Source organism: Anabas testudineus, chromosome 2 (genome assembly GCF_900324465.2).
Source record: "Anabas testudineus chromosome 2, fAnaTes1.2, whole genome shotgun sequence".
Classification (NCBI taxonomy): Eukaryota; Metazoa; Chordata; class Actinopteri; order Anabantiformes; family Anabantidae; genus Anabas; species Anabas testudineus.
In genome coordinates, this window is record NC_046611.1 from 20,050,199 (window position 1) to 20,076,198 (window position 26,000).

The window sequence follows — 26,000 nt, forward strand, 5'->3', positions numbered from 1 at the left end:
TCCACCATTTTGGAATGGAGCAGTTCAACTCATATCCAGGCTTAACAAACCCTCATGAAATGAACAGATCACGCCACAGCTATATTTTTCTACAGCTCCTCTGATCTGCTCTTTCTGGTCTTGAAATTCTTTAGATGATCATTAGCAGTGTAGATTTAGTGCCAGCGACTGTGACTCATACTGTGATGGTGTTTACCGACATTACAGTACTTCTCACAGAGCCCCGTGCTGTGGTTTTGACAGAAGGGGCCTTCTTCATGTAACACCTGTGCAGTGAGAACCCCGGACACTTCTTCCCAGCACCTACAGCACTCAGCCTGTTTACGGTACGTGTGACACAGCAGCAGCAAATCGCTAGAAGGGAAAAAGAAGGTTGAACTGTGCTCGATGAGTCTCCTTTTTCCTGCCACAATAATCTCACTCTAAAAGATTTACACTCACATGTAGTTCAGCTCTTTAGCTTCCGGCCTGTGTCACCATTTACACGCCTTTGGTTCGCATATAACTGATAAGACATTTTGTGGTCTACACCCACAAACATAAAACCAGAAGAAGGTTAGATTTTTTACATGCACTTTCTATTTTGTTCAGTGGTTTAGTGGTTTTACATATTTGCTTACACCTTTCTATAAACACAGGCAATAGGGCCCAGTTTCACCTGAAGCAAAAAAGAAACTGAATATTAAGTGTTAAGCATAAGTACATTTAAGACAATCAACTGAACAGGCTTGCTGAAGTGTACACATGCACCGCAAAGCCATTAGGGGAATGCTGATGTCCCAGGTATTGCGTTCTCATATGAAAACATGCTGTTATAGCTGCAGATAATAGTCTATAATGTTTCTTTTTCTTCAGGCTTCATGGATTGAAACGTAGAATTATAACAACATAATATCACACAGTAGAATCCAAACCACTTTCATAAACACATACACAAACAAACAAGTTTTATTTATATAAAAAAGGTAAAGTTGTCAGTTGAATGTAATAAAGTAGCAGCACTAGGTTTCGACAGTACAGTACATGAGAATTAGACACAACTTCTCCTCTTCCTAATTACAAAGAACTCCTTAAAAAACTTTCTTAGAAAAATACAAAAGCATTCTGTCGTATGAAACAATAATGATATTTCTGTAAAAAGTCTTATTTTACTTCAAATCAAACTGGTCTACGATTATGACATGAATTAAAACTATGTACCTATGTATAATCAAATTTTTTTTTTAAACCTGGCAATATTTTTATTTTTTATTTTTTTGCAGCTGGTTAATGTTGTGTCTTGTCTGGACTGGAGTATAATCCGATATCTTCACCAACAGGCTCCACATGGTTTCTCTGGTTTGGAGCTGCACTCCTGGATCTGAGATCTACAGTGAGCAGCAGAATAACAAGATTAAGTTAAAGAAGATGAATAAACGTGAGAATCTCCTCTTGTACTCACTCAGCTACTTCCTTGCAGGTGTATTTAATTCCATCCAGCTCTTTCTGTAAATCTTTTAAAGATGCATTCTCACAGTTTGCTCTGAAGAGGAGAGAAAGAGGAGAGTTTACATACGACACAACGTCAGTTCAGGTTTTACTCATCTAGTGATGTGATTTTGTGCAGATTTGTGTGTTGCACCCCAAAACTAAACCACTGTTGAAGAATAGGCTTCATGAAAGCCCCAGTGTGTTGCAAAACTGTCGTGTGAAAGGAGGAAACCTTACACAGGGTTCTTCTGTGTGACCAGAACAACATTCAGGCTCCTCATCATTGTGGCGTTGAACCTCTTCACCTCGATGCTCCCAAAAATACTGACGGCAAAATTTAAACAAATCGCAGTTTAGAGGAATTATATGACAGAGCTGTAAATGAAAAACAGACGAGCTCCATAGTTAAAGTGATTAATGCCTTTCCATTGTTGAAAGGTAACAATATTTCTGCTTTTCTTCTGCTTCTTTTTCTCACTGAGATTATAAAACTGTCAGCACCAGAAGTGCAGATCAACATACCTCGCAGAGCTGAAAGGTGTGCTGATGGAGCCATTCAGCATTGCTGTGACATCACCACAGGCAACATCTGCAAACTACAGACATGAAGTACAACATTAAAGAAAAGCTAAGGTCAAGTCACATTACTTCTTTTTTTTTTTGACACTGCAGCAACTAAAGCTTTAGAAATAATTGAAGAAGCACAAACAGGTGTTTGTAGGAAGTTCTCACATGGGTCATATGTCACAGAGACAGATGTAGGTTAACAACAACACATTCCAAACATAACAGAGGCCCACTGCCTACATACTTCCCTGGATTGTGGAGTAGACCGCAAGTTAAAGTACAAGTCACCACAGCATGAAGTAGTTTTGGGAAATATCATTTTAGCCAGTAAAGATTTATTTTTAATAGTTGTAAAAGTGATTTGTTATATTACTGTATTCTGAATTAAAAGTTATCACTTTTCAACAGTAAAACCTTGAAAACAGTGATAATCGTGATAAGACACATACTTTTAAAGAACTAGTTCACATTTTTTCGTTATCTGTTTTAAAACAATTGCCTATAAACACTGAAAGAGGTTCCGTTTACTTCCACTATAAGTGATGAACTCCAAAGTCCTTGTTGTTTGCTATGATGCTTATGTGAAACTTGTGTGGTTGCACATCCTAATTTGTCTAACTAGTGCCGATGAAAGTTCATATGAACTTCAGATAAACTTTGTGGATATATCTTTGAACAGAACATTAGGTTTTATTTAACCATAGGAAATTATTTTAAGAATTCTTTGTCTCTTTGGAGGAAACTATATGGCTTTATTTTACATCCTGTTTGTTCTTGCATTAACTCTCATTAAGAGTCTGCAGGATTCCTCTGATGGGAAACACACACACTGTCCTCACTACCTGTGTTTTCAATTTTCTACAGATGACGTGAGGTCAGATTTGCCTGCATGTGCCCTCTGAGGGCTCCTCTGAATGTGTGAATGTGGGGGTTGATGTTGCTCACTCAGGAGAGGGCTGCACAATGTGGCTCCATGGAGACCAGCACAAAGCCTCATTGAGGAAGAACCAGGCAGAGCGACCTTTTTTACTTTTCTCCACTTCATTGTACTCACTTAGACACAGGAAGGATTTGCTGCACCTTAAGTTCCACATGTGTTACCACCATCTCACCCAGGGACCCTAATGTTCTGTGGCTAAAATGAATGAATGAATTCTTGTTGACAACTTACAGCAGCCGAGGCTCGGTTCCAAAATGAGCGAACAGGGTTGTTTTCACACTCTGTCCATCCCGGGCAGTCGGTGGTGAATGTTTCTACAATAATACACAAATTAAATGGGAGCTTGTTTTGATGGACACAACATTCCTAGAAAATATGTAGTACAAAAAAAGAAGAGTAACTAGTAAAATATAAGTAACTCTCTTGGGCTAGACTATTGACTGGGGCACAGCAACCTTCTTGAGCCATGTCGTCAGGCAACCAGTGGAGACACACTTAAACTCTGCAAGTGAGTTCCAGGAATGTGGCCTTTGACCTCTCACAAACTAAAGTGTTTCCATACATCGCTGTGAGTGTAAGAATGCACTCAATACTGTTACACTGTAAACCACTAACTGTTCAGGTTTCCCCACTTCCAAACATTTCTTACCTTGTATTCAGTCAGACAGCTCAGACCCGACCGGTAACATTATAATGTCGGGCTTTAGAAAAGTGACATGACTGGATGTGTACATGTAAAAGTGCTGCTGTAAACATAAATGATAGCTTACATATTACATAAGCAGTTGCGACTGTTATCGGTGTTTATTCCAGTGCTATCGTGTTGCTGAAACAGCAAAGGTCATGTAATGCATCAAAGTAAAAATACACATCTGACGTTATCAACAGGTCAATGAATACATGTTTTTCCATTTAACACAGTGCACATTTAGATTTATGGTTCAGTAACTGCAGAAGCTCTTCTCTCTGTGTAATTTGAACTAAACTCACCTTTGCTGCCCTCCTTTCCACACCAGGTCAGACCATCCAGCACAGATCCCAACAGTGTGTCCTCCAGGGTGATAAAACAATCTCTCTTGCTTGTGAAGTCATGGACCACGTCCTTTGTTTTGCTCCAGAACATCATCTAACACAAAAACAAAACTCACTGATAAATATTCTTCATGATGGCAGACATATGCAGACATGATGCGATGATTGACGTTTACTCTGTTGCATGCAGGTTTGAAGGGGGCTGCAGCAATGAGGGGGTCGTAGGCTTCCATTGGCACTTTACAAGGGTCCCGTCCAACATAGGCCTGTGTAAATGCATCCCAGATTTTTCCACAATCATAACTGTAAAAACAAATCATAGCTGCACTTGGACACCCCGCACTTACTTTTCTGCTGTTGCTCTGCAAACCAGATTAACATTTTATAATAAAAAGAAATCCTCCTACCCCTTGAACGCCTCACACCTCTCAGTGAAAGTTGCCTTAAGTTTGTCCGGCGTCTGACGGTGCGCCAGAGGGAGCGCAACCGCCAAGACCACGACAACAAGGAGGCAAACGGCGACACTAATAAGGACGCAGCGTCTCCTGCGTGTCTTCTCCACAGGGCGACTCGCTTCGTGCTCCATTTTTAAAAAAAAAGAAAAAGTCCTAAATCAAACAGGACAGAGTCTCTACGAGCTGGTACCTCGATGCCGGTCGGACGTCTGCTTATTTATAGAGTTGCTTAGTCATCGTGCGCGTACGTGCGCTCATTCGTGGCCACACTGATCCAATCACAAACTTTGTTTTGGTTTTAGAGAGAGCCCCGAATAATGGAGAGGGAATAAAAGTCGTATTATCACAACTGTTAATACTGTGCTGACTTTATTTGAGCTCTGATCACTGATCGGTACAGTATCAGTAAATGATTCATTCACATTAGTGAACTACTGAGCTGGACTGTAACACACTGTGTCCCCACCATGCTGTGGAGGTGCACTGGTTGAAATACTTCTTTAAAGTATTATAGTAGCCTAATTAGGTTTGTACATGCAGTAAAAGGTTGAAGTACAGAAGTATAAATAAAATGAAACTCACAAGTAGACAATGACAATAAAGGAGTGAAGTCTTAAGGACAGAGGGTGTGTAAGTTCCTTCAGTATCTCATATTTGCCAACTCTCAGCTGTTATTTATTAAAGAGTGAGTCAGTCATCAATACAGATTAAATAAAACTGGACAAATCATATCAGGAACTTGAAGTACTACATGCAGCTTTAATAACACTGACAAAGGCCACTGTTAAAATAGTGTGTTTAATGCATTTGACATTTTACAAGACCAGAATACTTTCACTGCAGTACTGAAGAAAGTATATCAATTCATTTTTTTAATTAAAATTCACTCTGAGGAAACTTGCTGTAACTTTGATATGAACAGGACTGTAACTGTGAACAATGTGAACAATATATACCAGTATGCATCACTGCTACTGTATAGTTCACTCCACATGAATCAATGCAGCAACGTCTCACCTTTCACCAACGAGAGTTGGTTAGGATCCTAAATATTTATATTGTTTGGAAATCTTGCTTTTGGCCAATACTGTTCTCCTGATTTTATGACTTTCACTTATTATTATAAATAGGTTTTTAAACAATAAATTGTTACAAGCAATTAATTGCTTATTTAACTGATTGTTGTGATCTATATTTCAAAGGTCACAGAGCAGCCATCAATAATGAACATGTTGTGCCAAGAACGTTGAAGTCATGCAAGACGATCAGAGCGTGAGGTTAAGCAACACAGTAAACAGATTGTTGCAGGATATGTAGCCATTATGATGCAGACATGAAATCTGGTGGATGTTTCTTGCTGTGTCAGAAATAAATTACACGTGCCAGCATAAACCTGTCATGAGCCCACATTCAAATCAAACAAACCAAACTGTGGTGTTGATTTAACCAGGAAGTTGCAAAAAATAATAAAAATAATAATACATGAAATGAAATGAAACAAAAACTGAATTTTATTGAAGTTTGTCTAATCAAAATATGACACAATATTCAGTTAACTGCAACTCTTAAGTCTTCTGGAGGATGCAAGATGTTAAAGACCTGGAGTATTTCTTTTGTGACCTTTGGTCACATAACAAATACAGGACAGACTGGAGTTTCAGGCATGACAGCATTAGCCTTTGGACCAGGTAAACTCAAGAGGTATGACTAAACCTGTTCATCGAGCTCAGTTTTCCTGAATTACCAAGTAATTCTCCTTAAGACACTTTAAACAATACTTGGTTGTCGGTATATGTTTTCTCACAAAAAGCTGAGTCATGTGATACAAAAGTTCTTATGTTCTATGTTGTATTCAGGAGTTATTAACATCAGATAAAAGCTTAAATTCTGAACGTTCATCGTCATCTTCATGTTTTGATTTTATGCACAAACATCTTCAGTGGACATGTAAAACAAGTGAACTGGCCTCATCAGGTGGACGCTAACTGTTGCTGCTGTGGTTGCTTCAGTGGTGCGTTTCATTTTCAGTTAAATGAATCTAACCCAGTAGACAGTACTGGATGGATTTACACTACAATCACACTTAGTGACACAATAAATACAGGTTTAATACAATAGCAGAAAAAACTCCAGCTGATTTATTTGACTGTAAAACTTTCTACCAGGCTGTTTGCACATGTTCGGCATGAGGGATGTTTGGAATCCTGGATACACTGAAGAATCATCAGGGTCCTGTTGTCAAATATGATTGCTGTTAATTACAAGAGGCTTAAGTTGGGATGTTTATTACAAAGTCATAAAAACACTTTTATCAAGTCTCACATTTTGCTCAGGAGGATGTCACTTACTGGTCATTGTCTGTGCAGGTCCAGCGGAAACCTCTGGACTGGAGGATTTGGAGCAGCTCCACAATCGATCCTCGACTACACGATTCTCTGTAGAAAACAACATATGTAAGCGTTTGACATGTGGCTACGATGAGTACTTTCTGTTCCCTGTGGAAGTTTAATTTTCTTGATAATTTTATATTATTAAGAGGAAGAAACGGGGTATTTAGGGAAATAAATGTTCCTTTTTCTTTCAGCAGCTGGGGGACATGTTGGTGTCTGTATTTAGAGATTAGTTAAAGATTAGTTAACCAGGCATCCCTTAGCTAAGCAAAAATAAATTCATCCCTGAGCTATGTTCTCATATAGGAAATACCAAATCCAGTTTGAATAAATTTCAGTTGAAGCGTAACCTCACCTCTTTAGTTATATAACTTTCTATTGTGGTGTCTTCAGACTTTGTGACGGCTCCTTGAAGCCTGCTGTTATAATTTACCAGTAGTGTGAAGCTCAGTTGAAGTGTTTTATTGCCGTCAATAGAAAGAAAGAATTCTCTGCCCTACAATAGATGACAAAGTCCCAAATGGGCTATTTAAGAAGAAGACTTCAAAAGGATGGATAAACAATAAGCCCTGGAACAAAGTCTTCAACATAACTACACCAGGGAGGTTTGGAGGGGCATGAGGACCATCACTGGCTACAAGTCCAGTAGCCAGGAGACTGTGGGGACAGTGGACCGAGCCAACAAATTGAATAATTTCTTCAATCGATTCCAGGCTGAGCCACAGAGCCCCCTGCAGTTCACTATTCGCGCCTCAGTCCCTTCCCCACACGACTCAGCCACCACCCTAACAATCTCAGCTGAGCAGGTGAGAAGAGAGCTGTCCTTTCTACCTGTGGCCACTAATCTGTACAATTCCTCCCCCCTCTGTAAGGGGTGGGGGAAGTGATAGTGTCATATACTTGCTGTGAATCCACATATATATTGAGTTTTTCTGTATTGATGTTATTATTGATTATGTTTATTTATGTTGGTGTTGGATCTTTCCTGGTTGTGGTTCCTTTTCTTTCTGTCTGTTTTGACAACAATGGTATCGAGGCAAAACAATTTCCCTCTGGGATTAATAAAGTTTTTTGAATCTTGAAATCCTGCATTGTGTACTGTAGCAAGCTTCTCTGGTCTGAGTGTGACCATGAAGACACACACACACACACACACACACATACACACACACAAAGCTCACAGGTGGGGTCCCTCTAGATTGGTCACCACTTTAATGTTGACATAATTCACTTTTAGTGGATTGAGGCTGTCCAGTTCGACACTTCCAAACATGCTGTAACATGACAAAAAAAAAACAAAACAAAAACATTTGAATAATTATTCTACAAAAACTGAAACGACACATTTGTTTCTCTCACAGTTTTTACCTGAGTCTGTTGAAGGCGTTAACAATAGATCCATTCAGTAATACAGTGATGTTCCCACATGCCATTTCTGCAAACTAATAAATGGTGAAGAAAAAGTACAACATCAATTATTTACTGCTGTTTTGGAACAGGAAGCTGAATGATAAACACTTAACGCAGTTTGGACAACACTCACATTTTGTGACGCTTGCCTCCACAGGGAATACACTGGATGATTTCTACATGCTAACCACTCAGGACAAGAGTCGAAATCAAAACCTGTGCGTCAAATTCACATAGGTCATTACTTTGTTAATACTGTATGCACTGTAATAAAAGTATTAAGAACATTACATTTTACACTAGGAAACATCTACCAGTGTCTTCTTGTCCACACCAGATGAGATCATTGAACATGTAGCCAACCAGTGTGTCCTCCAGTGTCCAGAAGTGACGCATAACAGCGGCATAGCTGTGCATCAGCGTCCTGGTTTTACTCCAGAAGAGGAACTAAACAGAACAAGGTCAAATATACAGCAAACTCATTAAATCAGAACTTTTCCATCAGTAAAAAAAAAACAAAACATGAAGGAAAGTTTTGGAGGTTTTGCTGTTTTGTCCCTGCTCACCTTATCACAAGGCCAAGTTTGTGGCATTGCATAAAACATAGGATGATAATCCTCCACCGTCACATTACAAGAAGACTGACACACGACCGCCCCCTCAAACTGTCTCCAGATCTCCTCACAGTCGTGCCTGCGTTTAAAAGTGGAATGCACATAAGATGGAAACTGTAAATGTTGAAACAAGGCACTGGTAAGGTTGTTGACATTCAACTTGTGAGTGAACTAAACATCGTCACGTGACATTCTTCACTAAACTTAGCTTCTTTCAAAATCGACTAAAGGAATAAGAACAATGAAGCCTTTATACATGAGTCTACTTTTCCAAAATGATCGTGACATTTTAAGACATTTTGTATACTTTGAGTATGTACAGTGAACAAAACCAGCGCAGACATTTTCAAAAGAAAACTGAACAAATGCCACTGGACAGATCAGCACATGCCCGTGTTCTTTAGTATCTCCTCCTTCTTTCTATAGAAACTCAAAATTATCTCATTCATTATCAGCCATCAACAAATCACACTGCCCCTCATGTGTGGCACTGGCCTTAAATTCAGACTGATCTTTGGAATCAGATCAAACATTTGAACTGAGTCGAGGGCCAAGTCACTGTCAGCGTTATGACATCACCTTAAACCAGGGTTCACTAGAGTGACGTAGTTGTAACACCTTCCAACCACAATGTGTTTAATGTTGGGGGTCGTCCCGAGCTGAGCTTTCAGCTGGCTCGGGCAGAACAGAAGCAAAATAAAACCTTAGACACAAAGACAGAAGAAAGACAAGAAATCACATTTAAGAGGCTCAGATCAAAGGAAATAAAGAAAGAATGTCCTGATGAATTACTTACATATTATTATGATGGACATTACAGAGGACACAGGTGTTTTAGGGGCAGGCACGATGATGAGACCACGCTCTGCCTCATTGTTTCTCATTAAAAATGTGTGTTTGTGCATAATTCAATCTGCTAATAGCTAAAAGAAAAAAAAAAACAAACAAAAAAACAACAACATCAGCATCAGTTTATCAGTTTTAGATTCCAAGTTTAACAGGTACTTACCTGGGAACTCACAGGGTGAGACTCAGTGGAATCTGGTGTCTGTGTGGGAACGTCCTCCCACGTTCTCCATAGCAGGTTCTGAAATCTGCTGCAGGAGGTTTTAACAATCAATGACCTTTAAAAAACAAACAAAACAACACCAAACAATAAAACTTCTACTGTGCTGACATGAAATTCTGACTTTCAGTGTATTTAACACGTCATTCTCTAAAAAAAACACAGAAATACACGCTCACCATTTTCCAGATGGAAAATTCGGTTGCAACTAACAGCTCTAGTGGTCTCTGCCCAAACTGTTGTGGTGTGATGTCCTTGCTGGTCGACGAAACAGCTCCTTATGAAGACAGACACATTCTTACAGGACAAATTGGATGTTTACTCCAGCCTCCTGCTGCAGAGAGCAGATCCACATGACTCCAATTGCTGTGCCGTTAAGAATCTCCCCTCACAGTGCACGAGTTGTTCTCTGTAGCATGGTGCAGTGGGCTGGTATAAGTTGTTTGTGTGTCTATGTGTGGTTGAGTATCACTGTAATCCCGTCAGTGTCTGTGAGGTGCTGCTCACCTTTATTCTCACTGTAGAGAAGCAACCTGTCTCTGTGCTCCCACATGGTGGATGCCCCTCTGCCCCCTTTGCAAAACTATTATTCGGAACAGCTTAAGGAGTTTACTGCTAATTTGCAAATGGTAGCACAGTAACACTCTAAATACCAACATGCAGCAAGTATTTTATCTTGTGTGACTTAGTTGACCTGGCTCAAATATTTGCCTACAACTATAGAATCAATCAGATTGGGACCAAAAATGAGGAACAGATACATTTCACCACTAACATCTAGTGGCCACTGGGGCGTGTCTCAAACGGCGCCTTACAGTAAGTGATAGTTAAGAGGGAAGTGTTTGATACTGTGGTCCCCTATAACCATGACAACTACAGATTTCCATGTCATTGTTTCTATCAAAGCGTGTGAACAAAATCTTTAAGGCAGCCAGATTTCAATCCCACATGAACAGTCTTGAGAGATCTCAATGATCACGTCACCAAATAGACAGACTAATTGTTCTCAAATGACTTTCTGGCAACGGCCTGAACGTGACTCTCATTACTGTCTTGAAACATAATCCAAATAAGATTGTGTGCAGATTTTGAAGCACTTATTTCCCACACACAGGGATCATGCTTTTTCAAACTCAGTTACTTTACTTTACTTTAAAGCTATATACTATATTTCAGGGGCCTTTATTTGTCATTTCACGGCAGGAATTTATTATTATTAATTTAGAACAAATTAGCTTTGCTATAGAGACCATGCAGTATTGGTAGCTTCTGTCAGGAAACCTAAGTAAGGAAGGATGAAAGTGTTGACTTGTGTTGAGATGAAGTGCCACCGAACATGACACTTCAGTCACTATGCTTTTTGAAATATCTGCCCTCAATAATGACAACATTGACATCTTAGAGTGAGTGTTTATCACCAATCCCATCAAACAAAAATGATAAAGAAGTGTTTTAAGTCACCAGCTAACAAAAAGAAGCAAATTCATTTAATGCAAGATAAACAAGATATATGTTATATTTGTTTTGACGTTTTGATTTTACTTTAATTTAATGATTAATAGCACTTTGGTCCTTCTAAAATTACATTCAAAGTCTTGCCTGCTGTAATTGTGCATTCTGCATTAGGTCTTTGGTAACAGGTTTAGACACTGTCTTTATCCCTAATTGTCAATGCAACGTTAAAACCACAAGCACAATCTCTGCACTAAACTACCTCTAAACATTAAACTTCTAGTTTAAGCTGAGCCTCCATGAGATGCAGCTTACATACAGTTTGTGCAAATCATGTTGCTGCTGCCACCTTCAGGGCTGGTCATGCAGTCCTGAAATAATTTCTTCTGTTCTTCTCTTTTTGTGTTTATCTGACACTAAAATGTTTCTGATCTTTAAGGATAACAGTTACAACAATAACATTGAAAATACAACAGTTGGTATTTTTAGGTGATTACGCACTGAGGACAACACTTGAATATGAATGAATACTATATCGCATTTATACTAATACAGCCCTCTAAAACTGCACCTTAAAAGCACTATTTCAAGCTTTATGTACTGATATTTAAGAGAATGATTAGCATTCAAAATAATATAAAATAATATATATATAATTATCAGTATGTAGTAGAAGGCTGTAGTTACTAGTTAAGTTACATTACAGATAAAGGGCTTTGCAAGCCAACACTAATATATTCAATTACTATGGGGAATTTTCTGTTAATACTAATTTAGTGTTAGGTTACTAATTTGAATTGAGGACATTTACTTGTATTTACAATTCAGTACATTACTTTACTGAATCTGACAACAGATGAAAGTTGCTTAACTTTACTTCATAGTTACGAATTTTTTGGAACGATAAACGGCACTTTTCTAGCCAATCAGAGAGGCGACGTCCCATTCAGAGGTACATATTGGCCAATGAGAGCGAGAAAGTCAACACTGAGGAATCAGCCTGCCTGGGGTTAGCTGTGAGTTAGCATTAGCTCATTCATACTGTTGTTGGACCGTGGCTCAATCTACAAGCAAAACTCTCTTCTACGTGACAGCCAAGTCCTGCATGCTCGTTTATGAAGGAATAGGAGGAGATGTTTCAGTCTTAAGTTATCTGTTTATTTAACAATGAATTAATATAGTAAATTAATATTAGGAGCAAAATGAATAAAGCATACAGAGCTCTGGGTCTAGATCCTTCTATCCCTGACAAACAACAAGGTGTGTCAGTTCATGAAGTCTGACTGACTATCTGTCCCTGACCCGTCGTTTTCTACAAAACATGTGTTTACATAGACATTTGCGCAACCTTCATCCTGGTTGGTCAGATCTGACTCCCTCGACTTTCTCATCCATTGTAGCATTATCTGGATCCTTGACCTTCACCATCATCTGTCATTAGTCCAACTGCTGCTCTCCCATCCGTTGTTATCGGATTCCATGTAACTGTAGTCTTTTATCCTCAGCTGCAAACCAGCTAGGAATTTTATGTTACAACAATGTTCCCATAACATCAACAGTGGTCACTCCACAGAGACGGCACTTCTGACTGTTGTGGATTCCCTACGGGTGGCAAAAGCTGCAGGTAACTCTTCTGTCCTTATTCTATTAGATCTATCTGCAGCCTTTGACACTGTGAACCATCAGATTCTCATGACTGCACTCTCAGACCTGGGCATCTCTGGATCAGCTCTAGTCTGGCTTCGGTCATACTTGTCCGAACGAACCTTTAAGGTATCCTGGCAGGGCCGTGTCTCTGACTCTCATAACCTCTCCACCGGTGTACCGCAGGGCTCAGTCCTTGGTCCTCTTCTTTTTTCAATCTATACTTCTTCTCTAGGCTCTATCATCCATTCTCATGGCTTTTCTTATCACTGCTATGCAGATGACACACACTCTTCCTGTCTTTTCCGCCGGATGACTCAACTGTCTCATCTCGCATCTCTGCCTGTCTCTCTGACATCTCTGCCTGGATCAGACAAAGACACCTTCAACTCAACATACCCAAAACTGAACTTCTAGTCTTCCCTGCCAGACCTTCAACTCAACACAACATCAGCATTAACATTGGATCTGCGGTGATATCCCCTACTAAGTCAGCCAGAAACCTGGGGGTCATCATTGACGACCAGCTGACCTTCACAGATCACATCGCCACAGTCGCTAGGTCGTGTAGATATGCCCTCCACAATATCAGAAAGATCAGACCCTATCTGACGGAGTACACAACCCAACTCATTGTACAGGCGTTGATCTTATCTCGCCTGGATTACTGCAATGCACTACTGATGGGTTTACCGGCATCCACGACCAAACCCCTCCAGATGATCCAAAATGCGGTAGCACGCCTCATTTTTAATCAACCAAAAAGGTCTCATGTCACACCGCTCTTCAGATCTTTGCACTGGCTTCCTGTGGCTGCAAGGATCAGGTTCAAAGCTCTGTCTCTTGCCTACAGAGTGGTCAACTCCACAGCTCCATCTTATCTCAATTCAATCATTCAGGTCTACATCTCCTCCCGTCCACTGCGCTCAACCAGGGAACGTCGTCTGGTGGTACCTGCACCACACAGTCGACACCAAGGAAAACTGTTCAGCTCAGTGATCCCACGATGGTGGAATGAGCTGCCTATCTCTGCACGCTCAGCCACCTCACTTGCAATCTTTAAAAAACTGCTGAAAACAGAACTCTTCTGCATCTTCCTTTGCACTTAAAAAAAAAAAAAATTCTACCCTTTCTTTCTAACATCTCTTGAAACAGAAACACTTTTTCAATAGCACTTTGCTTTGATGTTGTTTCTTCTTGACTTAGATTTTGTTTGCTTGCCTTGTTCCTCACTTGTAAGTCGCTTTGGATAAAAGCGTCTGCTAAATGACTAAATGTAAAATGTAAATAACATTTCACTTTGGTTAGCAAAACGTTAATCTTGAATGTTCACATCATGTTCTTAGTGGAGTTTTTTTTTAAGGTTTCTAAAATGTTTTTACTCTAGGTTTATGTTCTTAGAACATGAACAACAAAATGTTGTCAAAACATTTCAAATGAAATATTCAAAGAATACTACAACAAAAACATTATCAGAATGTTTTTGCCCCATTGTTGACATAATGTCTTTTAAGCTGAAAGATTTTAAAACATTCCTAAAATATTCTTTTAGTAGGTTTAAAAACATTATGTTTAAAAACATTGCTAAACAAATGTTGAAACATTTTACATATTTTGGTTCCTATAACCTTTTGTGAAAAGTTTTTATAAGGTTGGTATGGGAACATTAACTGTTCTTAAAACAATGGAAACTTAAAACACAAACTTTTTTGTAATAAATTAATTTAATTACTGTTATTTTTTTTTTTTTTTATATTACCAGCCTAACATGGAAAAAAACAATCAAACAGTCACATGTCAGCTACTTGCTTGTGGCATTTTATGTATTATAATTTGTCAGCTGAAGCAAACCATGTTGTCTTCAGTATGTAGTGTTTTAGAACCGTGGCCATTTTTACAATGCCCACTAGAGGGCTACAGCGCCACTTGTTGTAAAATGAATGAAATCTCAGAATCAGAATCAGAATCAGAAACATTTTATTGCCAGGTGCGATAAAGGGCACTAGGAATTTGTCCAGATGTTAGGTGCAGACATAAGAGAATAGAGTAGAATAGAAGAAAAACAAAACAAAAAAAAAGAAAAGAGGGACATACAGAGTCAGAAGGCACAATAGTAATTATGAGAAATTATGATTATTGTGGCTGTGAACATGAGTATGAGTATAAATATTAACGTAGATATGTATATGGACATAAATATGCATAATCGCAGTCGGCTGGAAGGGGTGGGTTTGTGCAGAAGTTATCTGGGGGGAATTGGGGAACTGTTCAGCAGCAGGGAAGAAACTGTTCTTGTGGCGTGAGGTCCTGGTCCTGATGGACCAGAGTCTCTTGCCAGAGGGGAGAGGCTGAAATAGTGCATGGCCAAGGTGAGAGGGGTCAGCTACAATGCTGGATGCACGTCTCTGGGTCCTGGAGACGTACAGGTCCCGGAGTGATGGGAGGCTGCAGCCAATCACCTTCTCAGTAGAGCGTATGATTCTCTGCAGCCTGGCCTTGTCCCTGGCAGTGGCTGCAGCAAACCAGACTGTGATGGAGGAGGTGAGAATGGATTTGATGATGGCAGTGTAGAAGTTGGTCAACACCTGCTTAGGGAGCTTGTGCTTCTTCAGCTGCCGCAAGAAGTATAGCCTCTGCTGAGCCTGATAAACAAAATGACACCAAAATGATTCGTTCAATTTACTGTTCAAGCATTAAAGATCTGAGTCAGTTAAAAGAATTAAACTTCCCATCTCTAACTGACACATCAAGGGTCAATCAATCCTACATTTTTTATCTTGTGTTAGTTGTATACAAAAAGTGGTTGTTTGCATTTCAGTGTACATATAACTGTTACTGTCACAGCAATAAAAATATTTTAACATTTGAATTCTTTGATCTGGAAAAAAACAGCAATTTTGTTAACATTTTTGCTGAAGTGACAACATCTGGGTGTTTTGGTCAGTTTTTTGTCATTTAGTACAGTGCTACATGTCAGTCTTATCAAGTCTGGTGAAGACAGAGACAAAAGTTAGAATTCTCTTTTTTTTCTCCTATTCTTTGTGTCCATCAGTGCCTCACACTCACACAGAAAAAAAAGTCTGTCTGGTGACATACAGTCGATGCATTTTGTAGCTTCAACTATTAAACTGCGTTATTGACAATACAATCTTCTACATTATGAGTCCTCTGAGCGGAGGAAGTGAAAGTCCACATATGGGTGTGACAGGAGAGCAGGTGAAACACAAAAGGGAAACAAAAACAAAACCAACCAAGGAAAGGAAAGAGGTGATTAATGTTAACTCATAAACATGGGCCGAGGTAGACCTAATTACACAACAAAAGGTTATTACTGCATCAGGTGAAACAAATGTACACCCGAGAAACAAACCATACAGTCTGTAATGTCAGTAATTACAATTATTACTAATTACAAGTTATTAAGTACAGTTATAAGCAACATATCTAACATTGTCAGACTGTGATGAAAAGTTTTATTAATACATCTTACATAAGATTCTCAGGATGTTGCAGTCAGAAAGTTCTACCTTTGTTTAATATATAAATTTATTGATTGTTATTTAAGAAACATTACAATTGAAGATGTTTTACGAAGGTTCTCAGGATGTCGCAGTCAGAATATTTAGTTAAATATACAACATTGCTGGAATGTTTCAAAAAATACATTGATTTTACAATGTTTTAAGAACATTTATAGATTGTTTCAGTTGGAAAGTTATAAATTGGTTTAAAGCAGGGGTCAGCAACCTGCAGCTGTTTCATCCTTACTGCGGCTCCACGTGGCTTGGGAAAATAAATTATATGTATTTAATTGAATACAGAATCACAAATAGAGTGATACTGAGAACCATCCAAGACCAGACAGACTCACTCACTTAATTTTCTCTGTAGCACTAAAATAAATATGAAAAACACTAAAGTTGTTTATACAAAGCGTAAAAGTAAAAAAAAAAAAAAAACAATATTATCTTCATTTTAGATGTCAAAAAGTATTTGTGGCTCCCAGTGTTTTCTTTTCCGTGGAAACCAAATGGCTCTTTGGGTGTTGAAGGTTGCTGACACCTGGTTTAAAGTATTAATCAACTACTACTGCTAAATGAGTACAAGTTAAAACTTTGTTTAAACATATCATATATTTACACTGTCTAACTAGCTCTCTGTGAATCACGGGTCGTTACATTGGTGTTAATTAAAACAGTTTAGTGTCTGTTTGTAGCTGTGGTTAGCATTAAATCTAGTGCTTGTTTAATCGTGCTTCCTGCATGTATTAGCTCGTTAGCATAGGGAGGTAATTTAGCTAATTAGCTACTGATTTAGTTGCTTCCTAATTGACTATTTAGTCAAAACCAGTAAACCAGTAGCTCGCCGCTTATCATTAAGTTGTCATTTGTGCTAAGGCCAAGTACCATTTGTTATTAATATGTTTGATTTACTAGTTTAGTAGACTTGCATTAGCTCAGATCATTTAATAGAAAGAATTGTTGTGATGTAAGGGCTCCATCTTGTGGCAGCGATATGGATAACATGTGAACGGTTAATTCAGTCATGCTCAATGTTTTGGGAAAACGACTTGATAACACTTCAGTGGTGGGCTGGAAAGTATCCGAACCCAAGTACATGGGAGAAGCCATTGTCAGCCATCTCCACTTTTTCATGGTCCTTCGAGCCGGATTGCTTGTTCACCACTGATAAGGATGTCTAAGTTATTAGAAGAACAACATAGTGTGCGTTTCAGGAGGCAGTCATACCTTCCCGCACACTTTAAATACTATGATCTCTCTGGATTTCATGAGAGGAGCCATCGTTCACAGGTGCATCTTACTCCTGTTCACCAGAATGACGAGGATACTGTGGATGATGAGGGTGCAGTGGGTGGTGAACGTTCAGTATCAGTCCAGGACAATTTTCTCTCATCACAGTGGGTCATAAAAGAACTGTGGCCCCCCAAGGGAGAGTTTGAAGACAGTGACAAGCAGGATGTAGATGTGGTAAAAGATGCTTTACATAAAGAATTAAAGTAGCTAAGATAGCAGAATGACAGATTACGCTATCAGAATAAGCACAGTCAATTGAAGTTGGAGCAACTCACCCATCAGAGCTCCATGGATACTCACCAGCTTCACAAACAGGTAGAGCATCTGGGAGTTGTAGTCCAGCAATTTCAAGTGACTAATCCACCTGTACAGCCTACATCAGCCATGACAGAGCTTCGGTTATCAGTTCAGCCAAAGCACTCTTATCCACTAAAGGATCCTAGTCTCTCACATAGCAGTCATGTAGGTCACCAAACAACGAGGGAATCGTCTGAGACATCTTATACAGCTCTTTACCAACCATATGGACAGCCCCACCAGCCCAAAAGACCAATCAAAACCTTCAGTGCCACAAGGGGGCCCTCTGCAGTGTTGATGAGCACCCCAGAAGGAGTTGGCTCCACCTCTAATATAAGAAGAGACTGGTAAGAGATACTGCCCTTATTGTGACAACAGTAAACACTCATTGAATAACTGTGATAATTTTAAGATGCTTAGCACCACATAGAAGCATATTTGTGCATATTTGGTCTAAAGCTATCCAATGTCATCGTGCAGCTGAATGTTACTTGAAGATGCGGTGCAAGACATGTAGCAGCTGTCACCTCCTTGCACTGCATGACATTAATGACAGAGCTGGTAATGCTGCAGACCAATTAAGAACAAAGCCAGAGCACACTGAAGTCCAATCGAACAGCATTACAGAGGAGGTGTTGTAAATTGACAGACCACTAGAGCAGAGAAAGGTGCTGCTAAAAGTCAGCAAAGTGGTGTTGAGAAATGGAGACTGAACCATAGATGGATACGCTATTCTGAATGATGGGTCGGAACGAACCATCCTTCTCCACCCTGCAGCTGAGAAACTAGGCCTGAAAGGGAACCGGAGGATTACCCCTATGAACTGTCAGACAAGAGCTGCAGATACTTCACGTGCCATGGTTTCTTTCACCATTTCCTCAGCAGCCTATCCTAACCGTGTGTTTAAAATCAACCGAGCATTTACTCGATTCACCTGAGATCCTTGCACTTTGTTGCTGATTGGGTCTGATCATCCTCATCTGATCACCCCGATTGAACCAGTACGGCTCAGACCTCCTGGAGACCCGCAACTGTGAAGACCTGCCTTGGCTGGACTCTCCAAGGCCCAGCACAAGGACTAAGATACCGCCTATCAGAGCAGCAGCGTCTGTTCACCTCCACTCTGTTACCTTCAGCAGACATATACTACCATGTTGAGAAGCTGTGGCAAATGGACATTCTGCCCTGGCGGAGTAAAAAAAAGTAAAAAAGAGATAGAAGGCACTCAGAGATATGCTACACAACTCTTACAAGTTTAGCATATGCCCTCACCCTAAGCCCCAAAGGATGCAGTTCTTCACCAGCTGAGAGCTACAGGGAAGAGGTTGTTAAAGGACCCAGATAAAGCAGCAGCAAACAGAGTTGAAATACATAAGCTGGTCACCGCTGGCTATGTCCAGAAGTTGGAACCCGGTGACGAAGTCACGCCCACCAGTTGGTGTATTCATCATCATATGGTGACACTCAATGGAAAGAACAGACTGGTCTTAAATTGTTTATTTGAGTTTCGAGGTGAGTATCTTAACAAGCTTCTGCTGCCTGGACCAACCCTAGGCCCTTCCATGCTCGCTGTACTGCTGAGATTCTGGGGGCATGCTGTGGCTGTCTGCAGTGACATTCGCAGTATGTTTCACCAAGTTAGACTGCTTCCAGAGGACCAGCCTCTCCTCAGATTCTTGTGGAGAGATCTGAAACAAGAGGAACCACCCAGCATATATGAATGGAGAGTGCTTCCCTTTGGCACCACGTGTTCTCCCTACTGTGCCACATTTGCCCTCCAGAAACACATTATCGAACACAGCTGTGAGGGTGAGGACATCAGAGAAGCAGTACTGCAGTCATTCTATGTTGACAATTGTTTGCGTAGTCTAACATCAGAGAATGAGGTGAAATTACTTGTGGACAAATTGCAGGACATATTAGACAGTCGTGGGTTTGAGCTGAGACAGTGGGCAAGTAACAAAATTACTGTCATTTCCCACGTTCCACCTGAGATCATATCAGACAGTGCAGAGCTTTTGAGCAACAAAAGTCAAGAAGATGCCTCTGAACCAGCTCTTTGTATTCACTGGCATTGTTCCTCAGATACAGGGTCAGTATGACCCCATTGTGCCTTATACCACAAGAGCTAAGGTGACAGTGCAGAGATTGTGGGATAAAAAAAGGGACTGGGATGACCCCTCACTCCCAGAAGATCTCATTAACAGGGGCACAGCTGGCAAATGTGCTAAAGAAAGAACTTACACTCCTCATTCACCAGATAATATTATGGACAGATTCAACCACTTTCCTCACCTGGCTGTCCTCAGAATCCTGTAGATTCAAAGTGTTTGTAGGAACCCGTGTTGCAGAGATTCAGGATCTGACCGACAGAGAGGAATGGAGGTATGTGGATTCTGCAAATAACCCTGGCTCACCATTGGCACACTCTCACTGAAGAGGTCCTTCAGACTGTGCTTGTGGAGATTGAGGGTATCCTTAATTCTAAGCCATTGGGCTACACCTCATCAGACGTGGCAGACCCTGATCCTCTTACACCCAACATCCTGCTTATGAGGCGGCAGGATGCATCATTACCATTACCATTATCCGAGATCCTCAAAAGATGAGGGTGGTGTCACAGCCAAGTATTGGAAGTTCATTTCTGAAGGGGCTTTATCCAATTCTACCTACCTTTTCTCCAGACACGCCAGAAGTGGTGTTCAGAATCTGCAAATCTCCAAGCTAGGGAAACATCAATCATAAGTGTTCCACAGCTGCCTCGGGCTTCATTGCCCATTGGACTAATTACCCAGACATTTCCTGCATATGATGGCAGAGTGAGGACTGTGGAAGTCAAAGTAGGAGATCACTCTTACACCTGTCCAGTATCCATCTTCCAAAGCTGCCAGAGTGTTAAATTTTTCATCAGTGGCAATAGGCCTTTTCTTGTTGTTGTACAGATTCCTTAAAGAAATCCGGGGGTGGCTGTTAAAAAAGGCCAGTGCCACTTGGACTATTCTGCCTCCCTTCTAGGATTGGTATGTTCTGATCAGACCACCTCTGTGCATAAGGAGGTCATGGAGGACAGTTTTCCCTGAGTTCCAGAAAGCGAATTAAGTTCTTTGTAACTGTTATTGTTGATACAGTTTGTGTGTCCATCGAACTGTAAGTCAGTCATTATAGTTTATGTATATTTATGTTTCTGTTCCTGATATTATGGCTTTTCGTTGTTCGCTCGCTGTTTCTGCTTCATAGGACCAATTTAGGGTAATTGATCACTGGTAGCCTGAACATTGTTGACACTGTATTTTACAGTCAGTTTTCATTGAGTTGTCATTTGAATTGAACATATGCAAGGAGTTAGCCCGAAACTGAAACTTTAGGCTAGATTTTGACACAGAAATCCCCTTCGAATCAGGTTTTTGAGATTAGTTAACTATAGAAAGTCATCTTAAAGAATCTGACGATGTCAAGAAGACACCTCACTTCAGTGTTGCTTTTTCTAAAATACATTTGGACACTGAGGCTGGAGTTTGAGTTGTCCACCATTTGAGAATGGAGCCGTTAAACTTATATTCAGGCTTAAACTCTCAAATAATGAACAGATCATGCCAGTTATATTTTTCTACAGCTCCTCTGATCTGCTCTTTCTGGTCTTGAAATTCTTTAGATGATCATTAGCAGTGTAGATTTAGTGCCAGCGACTGTGACTCATACTGTGATGGTGTTTACCGACATTACAGTACTTCTCACAGAGCCCCGTGCTGTGGTTTTGACAGAAGGGGCCTTCTTCATGTAACACCTGTGCAGTGAGAACCCCGGACACTTCTTCCCAGCACCTACAGCACTCAGCCTGTCACACTCAGTGTGACACAGCAGCAGCAAATCGCTAGAAGGGAAAAAGAAGGTTGAACTGTGCTCGATGAGTCTCCTTTTTCCTGCCACAATAATCTCACTCTAAAAGATTTACACTCACATGTAGTTCAGCTCTTTAGCTTCCGGCCTGTGTCACCATTTACACGCCTTTGGTTCGCATATAACTGATAAGACATTTTGTGGTCTACACCCACAAACATAAAACCAAGCAGGTTAGATTTTTTACATGCACTTTCTATTTTGTTCAGTGGTTTAGTGGTTTTACATATTTGCTTACATCTTTCTATAAACACAGGCAAAAGGGCCCAGTTTCACCTGAAGCAAAAAAGAAACCAAAAATTAAGTGTTTTGCATAAGTACATTTAAGATAATCAAACCGAACAGGTATTCTGAAGTGTACACATGCACCGCAAAGCCATTAGGGGAATGCTGATGACCCAGGTATTACGTTCTCATATGAAAAAATGCTGTAATAGCTACAGATAATAGACAATAATGTTTCTTTTTCTTTAGGCTTCATGCATTTTTTTGAAATGTAGAATTATTTGTGTAAAATAATTATCAAAACATAATTTCACACATCAGAATCCAAACCTCTTTCATAAACACATATTTTTTAAGTTTTATTTATATAAAAAAGGTAAAGCTGTCAGTTGAATGTAATAAAGTACCAGCACTAGGTTTTGACAGTACAGCACATGAGAATTTAAAACAACTTCTCCTCTTCCTCATCACAAAGAACTTATTAAAAAACTTTCTTAGAAAAATACAAAAGCATTCTGTCGTATGAAACAATAGTAATGATATTGCTGTAAAAAGTCTTATTTTACTTTACTGGTCTACGATTATGACATGAATTAAAACTATGTACCCATGTATAATAGATTTTTTTTTTTAACCTGGCAATAGCATTGCTTGTTTATTAGTTTGTTTTTTTGCAGCTGGTTAATGTTGTGTCTTGTCTGGACTGGAGTATAATCCGATATCTTCACCAACTGTCTTTACATGGTGATTTGGAGCTGCACTTCTTGATCTGAGATCTACAGTGAGCAGCAGAATAACAAGATTAAGCTAAAGAAGATGAATAAACGTGAGAATCTCCTCTTTCTTACACACAAACACGTTGTACTCACTCAGCCACTTCCTTGCAGGTGTATTTAATTCCATCCAGCTCTTTCTGTAAATCTTTTAAAGATGCATTCTCACAGTTTGCTCTGAAGAGGAGAGAAAGAGGAGAGTTTACATACAACACGTCGTCAGTTCAGGTTTTACTCATCTAGTGATGTGATTTTGTGCAGATTTGTGTGTTGCACCCCAAAACTAAACCACTGTGGAACAATATGCTTCATGAAAGCCCCAGTGTCTTGCAAGACTCTCGTGTAAAAGGAGGAAACCTTACACAGGGTTCTTCTGTGTGACCAGAATAACATTCAGGCTCTTCACTCCTGTGGCGCTGAACTTCTTCACCTCGATGCTCGCAAAAATACTGAGAGCAAAATTGAAACAAAATCAAAGTTTAGAGGAAGAAAAAAAGGAGCTCCATAGTTAAAGTGAATTATGCCTTTCCATTTCTGAATGGTAACAATATTTCTGTTCTTCTTCTTCTTCTTTTGACTGAGATTATAAAACTGTCCAGCCAGAAGTGCAGATTAACATACCTATCAGAGCTGAAAGGTGTGTTGATGTCTCCGTTCAGCATTACTGTGACATCACCACAGGCAACATCTGCAAACTACAGACATGAAGTACGACATTAAAGAAAAGCTTAGTATTTTTTTATTTTTTTTAATTGTGATAAGACACATACTTTTAAAGAACTATTCCACATTTTTTCATATCTGTTTTAAAAAAAAATTGCCTATAAAGACTGAAAGAGGTTCCGTTTACTTCCACTATAAGTGATGAACTCCAAAGTCATGGTTGTTTGCTATGATGCTTATGTGAAACTTGTGTGATTGCACGTAACTAATTTGTCTAACACAGGAAGGATTTGCTGGACCCTTATGTTCTGTGGTTAAAATGAATGAACTCTTGTTGACAACTTACAGCAGCCGAGGCTCGGTTCCAAAATGAGCGAACAGGGTTTTTTTCACACCCTGTCCATCCTGGGCAGTCGGTAGTGAATGTTTCTACAATAACACACAGATTAAATGGGAGCTTGTTATTCTAACATTCCTGTAAAATATGTAGTACAAAAAAAAGGAGAGTAACTAGTAAAATATAATTAAAGCATATAACTATATCTTGGGCTAGACCAGGTGTCAGCAACCTTTAACACCCAAAGAGCCATTTGGACCCGGTTTCTACGGAAAAGGAAACACTGGGAGCCACAAATACTTTTTGACATCTAAAATGAAGATAATATTGTTTTTGTTTTACCTTTATGCTTTGTATAAACAACTAAAGTGTGTTACTTATGACATTTATGAAGTGCTACAGAGAAAATTTAATTTAATTTATGTAACGAACACATTATGAACATTTTGAACTCTCAAAAAAAAAGAATGACAATACATATTAATAATAATAACACGCCGAGTTTAAGGTCTGTTTCAAATGAATTAAAAAGCAGAACTTAACTTATCCACGTAGCAAACAGAAAATGCCGCAAGCTTTCATCCTTATAAAGCACTATGTCACTAAACAATGAAAAAGAAATATTTGCAAAATACTGAACCTCTGCGCACAGAACGTTAGTGCTACAACAGGACTCCAAATGCATATTTCTTCATGTTTATGTAGGTGTCGGGGATTAATTCCACGTTTCAAACACGAGTTTGTGCAAGTTTGTCTTGGAAGGTTCTCAGTATCACTCTATTTGTGATTCTGTATTCAATTAAATACTTAGAATTCATTTTCAAGGATGAAAGAGGAGCTTTAAACCAATTTATAACTTTCTAACTGAAACATTCTATTAATGTTCATAAAACATTGTAAAATCAATGTATTTTTTGAAACATTCCAGCAATGTTGTATATTTAACTAAATATTCTGACTGCAACATCCTGAGAACCTTCTGAAGATATATTAATAAAATGTTTCTTCATCACCGTCTAACAGTGTTAGATATGTTGCTTATAACTGTGCTTAATAACTTGTAATTAGTCATAACTGTAATTACTGACATTACAGACTGTGTTGTTTCTTGGGTGTACATTTAGACCCCTGGTCTAGACTATTGATTAAGGCACAGCAAGTTCCATTTAACACAGTACACATTTAGATTTATGGTTCAGTAACTGCGGATGCTCTTCTCTCTGTGTCCTGTGTTATTTCACTTTGATCTATTTTGAAACAAAACAGCAACAACTGATGTGAACTAAACTCACCTTTGCTGCCCTTCTTTCCACACCAGGTCAGACCATCCAGCACAGATCCCAACAGTGTGTCCTTCATGGTGATACAACAATCTCTCTTGCCTAAGTCAAGGACCACGTCCTCTGTTTTGCTCCAGAACATCATCTAACACACAAAAAAACTCACTGATAAATATTCTTCATGATTGCAGACATATGCAGACATGATGCGATGATTGACGTTTACTTTGTCCCGTTCAGGTTTGAAGGGGGCTGCAGCAATGAGGGGGTCGTAGGCTTCCATTGGAACATCACAAGGGTCCCGTCCAACATAGGCCTGTGTAAAGGCATCCCAGATTTTTCCACAATTATAACTGTAAAAACAAATCATAGCTGCACTTAGAGATCTCACACTTACATTTATGATGTCGCTCTGCAAAGCGGATAGCATTTTATAATAAACAGAAAACATCCTACCCTTTGAACGCCTCACACCTCTCAGTGAAAGTTGCCTTTAGGTTGTCTGATGGCTTACGGGCCAACGGTGCTTGACGGGGCGACGATGCCTTACGGCGCACCAGCGCCAGCGCAACCGCCAAGACGACGACCAGGACTACAAGACAAACGGCGACACAAATAAAGACGCAGCGTCTCCTGCGTGTCTTCTGCACAGGGCGACTCGCTCCGTCCTCCAT

At 39.6% G+C, this 26,000-nt stretch overlaps 2 protein-coding genes across 5 annotated transcripts; both read right to left on the bottom strand.

Annotated features, from left to right (window-relative positions):
* Positions 1-930: 930 nt before the first annotated feature.
* Positions 931-26,000, bottom strand: LOC113164495 (ADP-ribosyl cyclase/cyclic ADP-ribose hydrolase 1-like). Of its 2 annotated transcripts, none has more exons than XM_026363817.1 (8): positions 25,783-26,000; positions 25,553-25,679; positions 25,339-25,471; positions 24,056-24,138; positions 23,668-23,741; positions 23,409-23,495; positions 23,143-23,223; positions 931-1,367 (listed from the first exon to the last, which is right to left on the bottom strand). In XM_026363817.1, exons 1-8 carry the CDS (start codon positions 25,998-26,000, stop codon positions 1,310-1,312), a joined length of 861 nt encoding a protein of 286 aa, XP_026219602.1. In that variant the 3' UTR covers positions 931-1,309. The 2 variants fall into 2 exon arrangements, with proteins under 2 accessions (XP_026219602.1, XP_026219603.1); XM_026363818.1 differs by lacking the exons at positions 23,143-23,223; positions 23,409-23,495; positions 23,668-23,741; ... (2 more) ...; positions 25,553-25,679; positions 25,783-26,000 and adding exons at positions 1,442-1,522; positions 1,708-1,794; positions 1,993-2,066; ... (2 more) ...; positions 4,186-4,312; positions 4,417-4,688.
* Positions 5,063-10,596, bottom strand: LOC113164493 (ADP-ribosyl cyclase/cyclic ADP-ribose hydrolase 1). 3 transcript variants are annotated; one of them, XM_026363816.1, is made up of 12 exons: positions 10,452-10,596; positions 10,124-10,353; positions 9,888-9,972; positions 9,675-9,801; positions 9,458-9,581; positions 8,831-8,957; positions 8,579-8,711; positions 8,398-8,480; positions 8,223-8,296; positions 8,036-8,128; positions 6,813-6,899; positions 5,063-6,696 (listed from the first exon to the last, which is right to left on the bottom strand). In XM_026363816.1, exons 4-12 carry the CDS (start codon positions 9,781-9,783, stop codon positions 6,603-6,605), a joined length of 924 nt encoding a protein of 307 aa, XP_026219601.1. In that variant the 5' UTR covers positions 9,784-9,801; positions 9,888-9,972; positions 10,124-10,353; positions 10,452-10,596; the 3' UTR covers positions 5,063-6,602. The 3 variants fall into 3 exon arrangements, with proteins under 3 accessions (XP_026219601.1, XP_026219600.1, XP_026219599.1); XM_026363815.1 differs by having other exon boundaries at positions 9,888-9,975; XM_026363814.1 differs by having other exon boundaries at positions 9,888-10,002.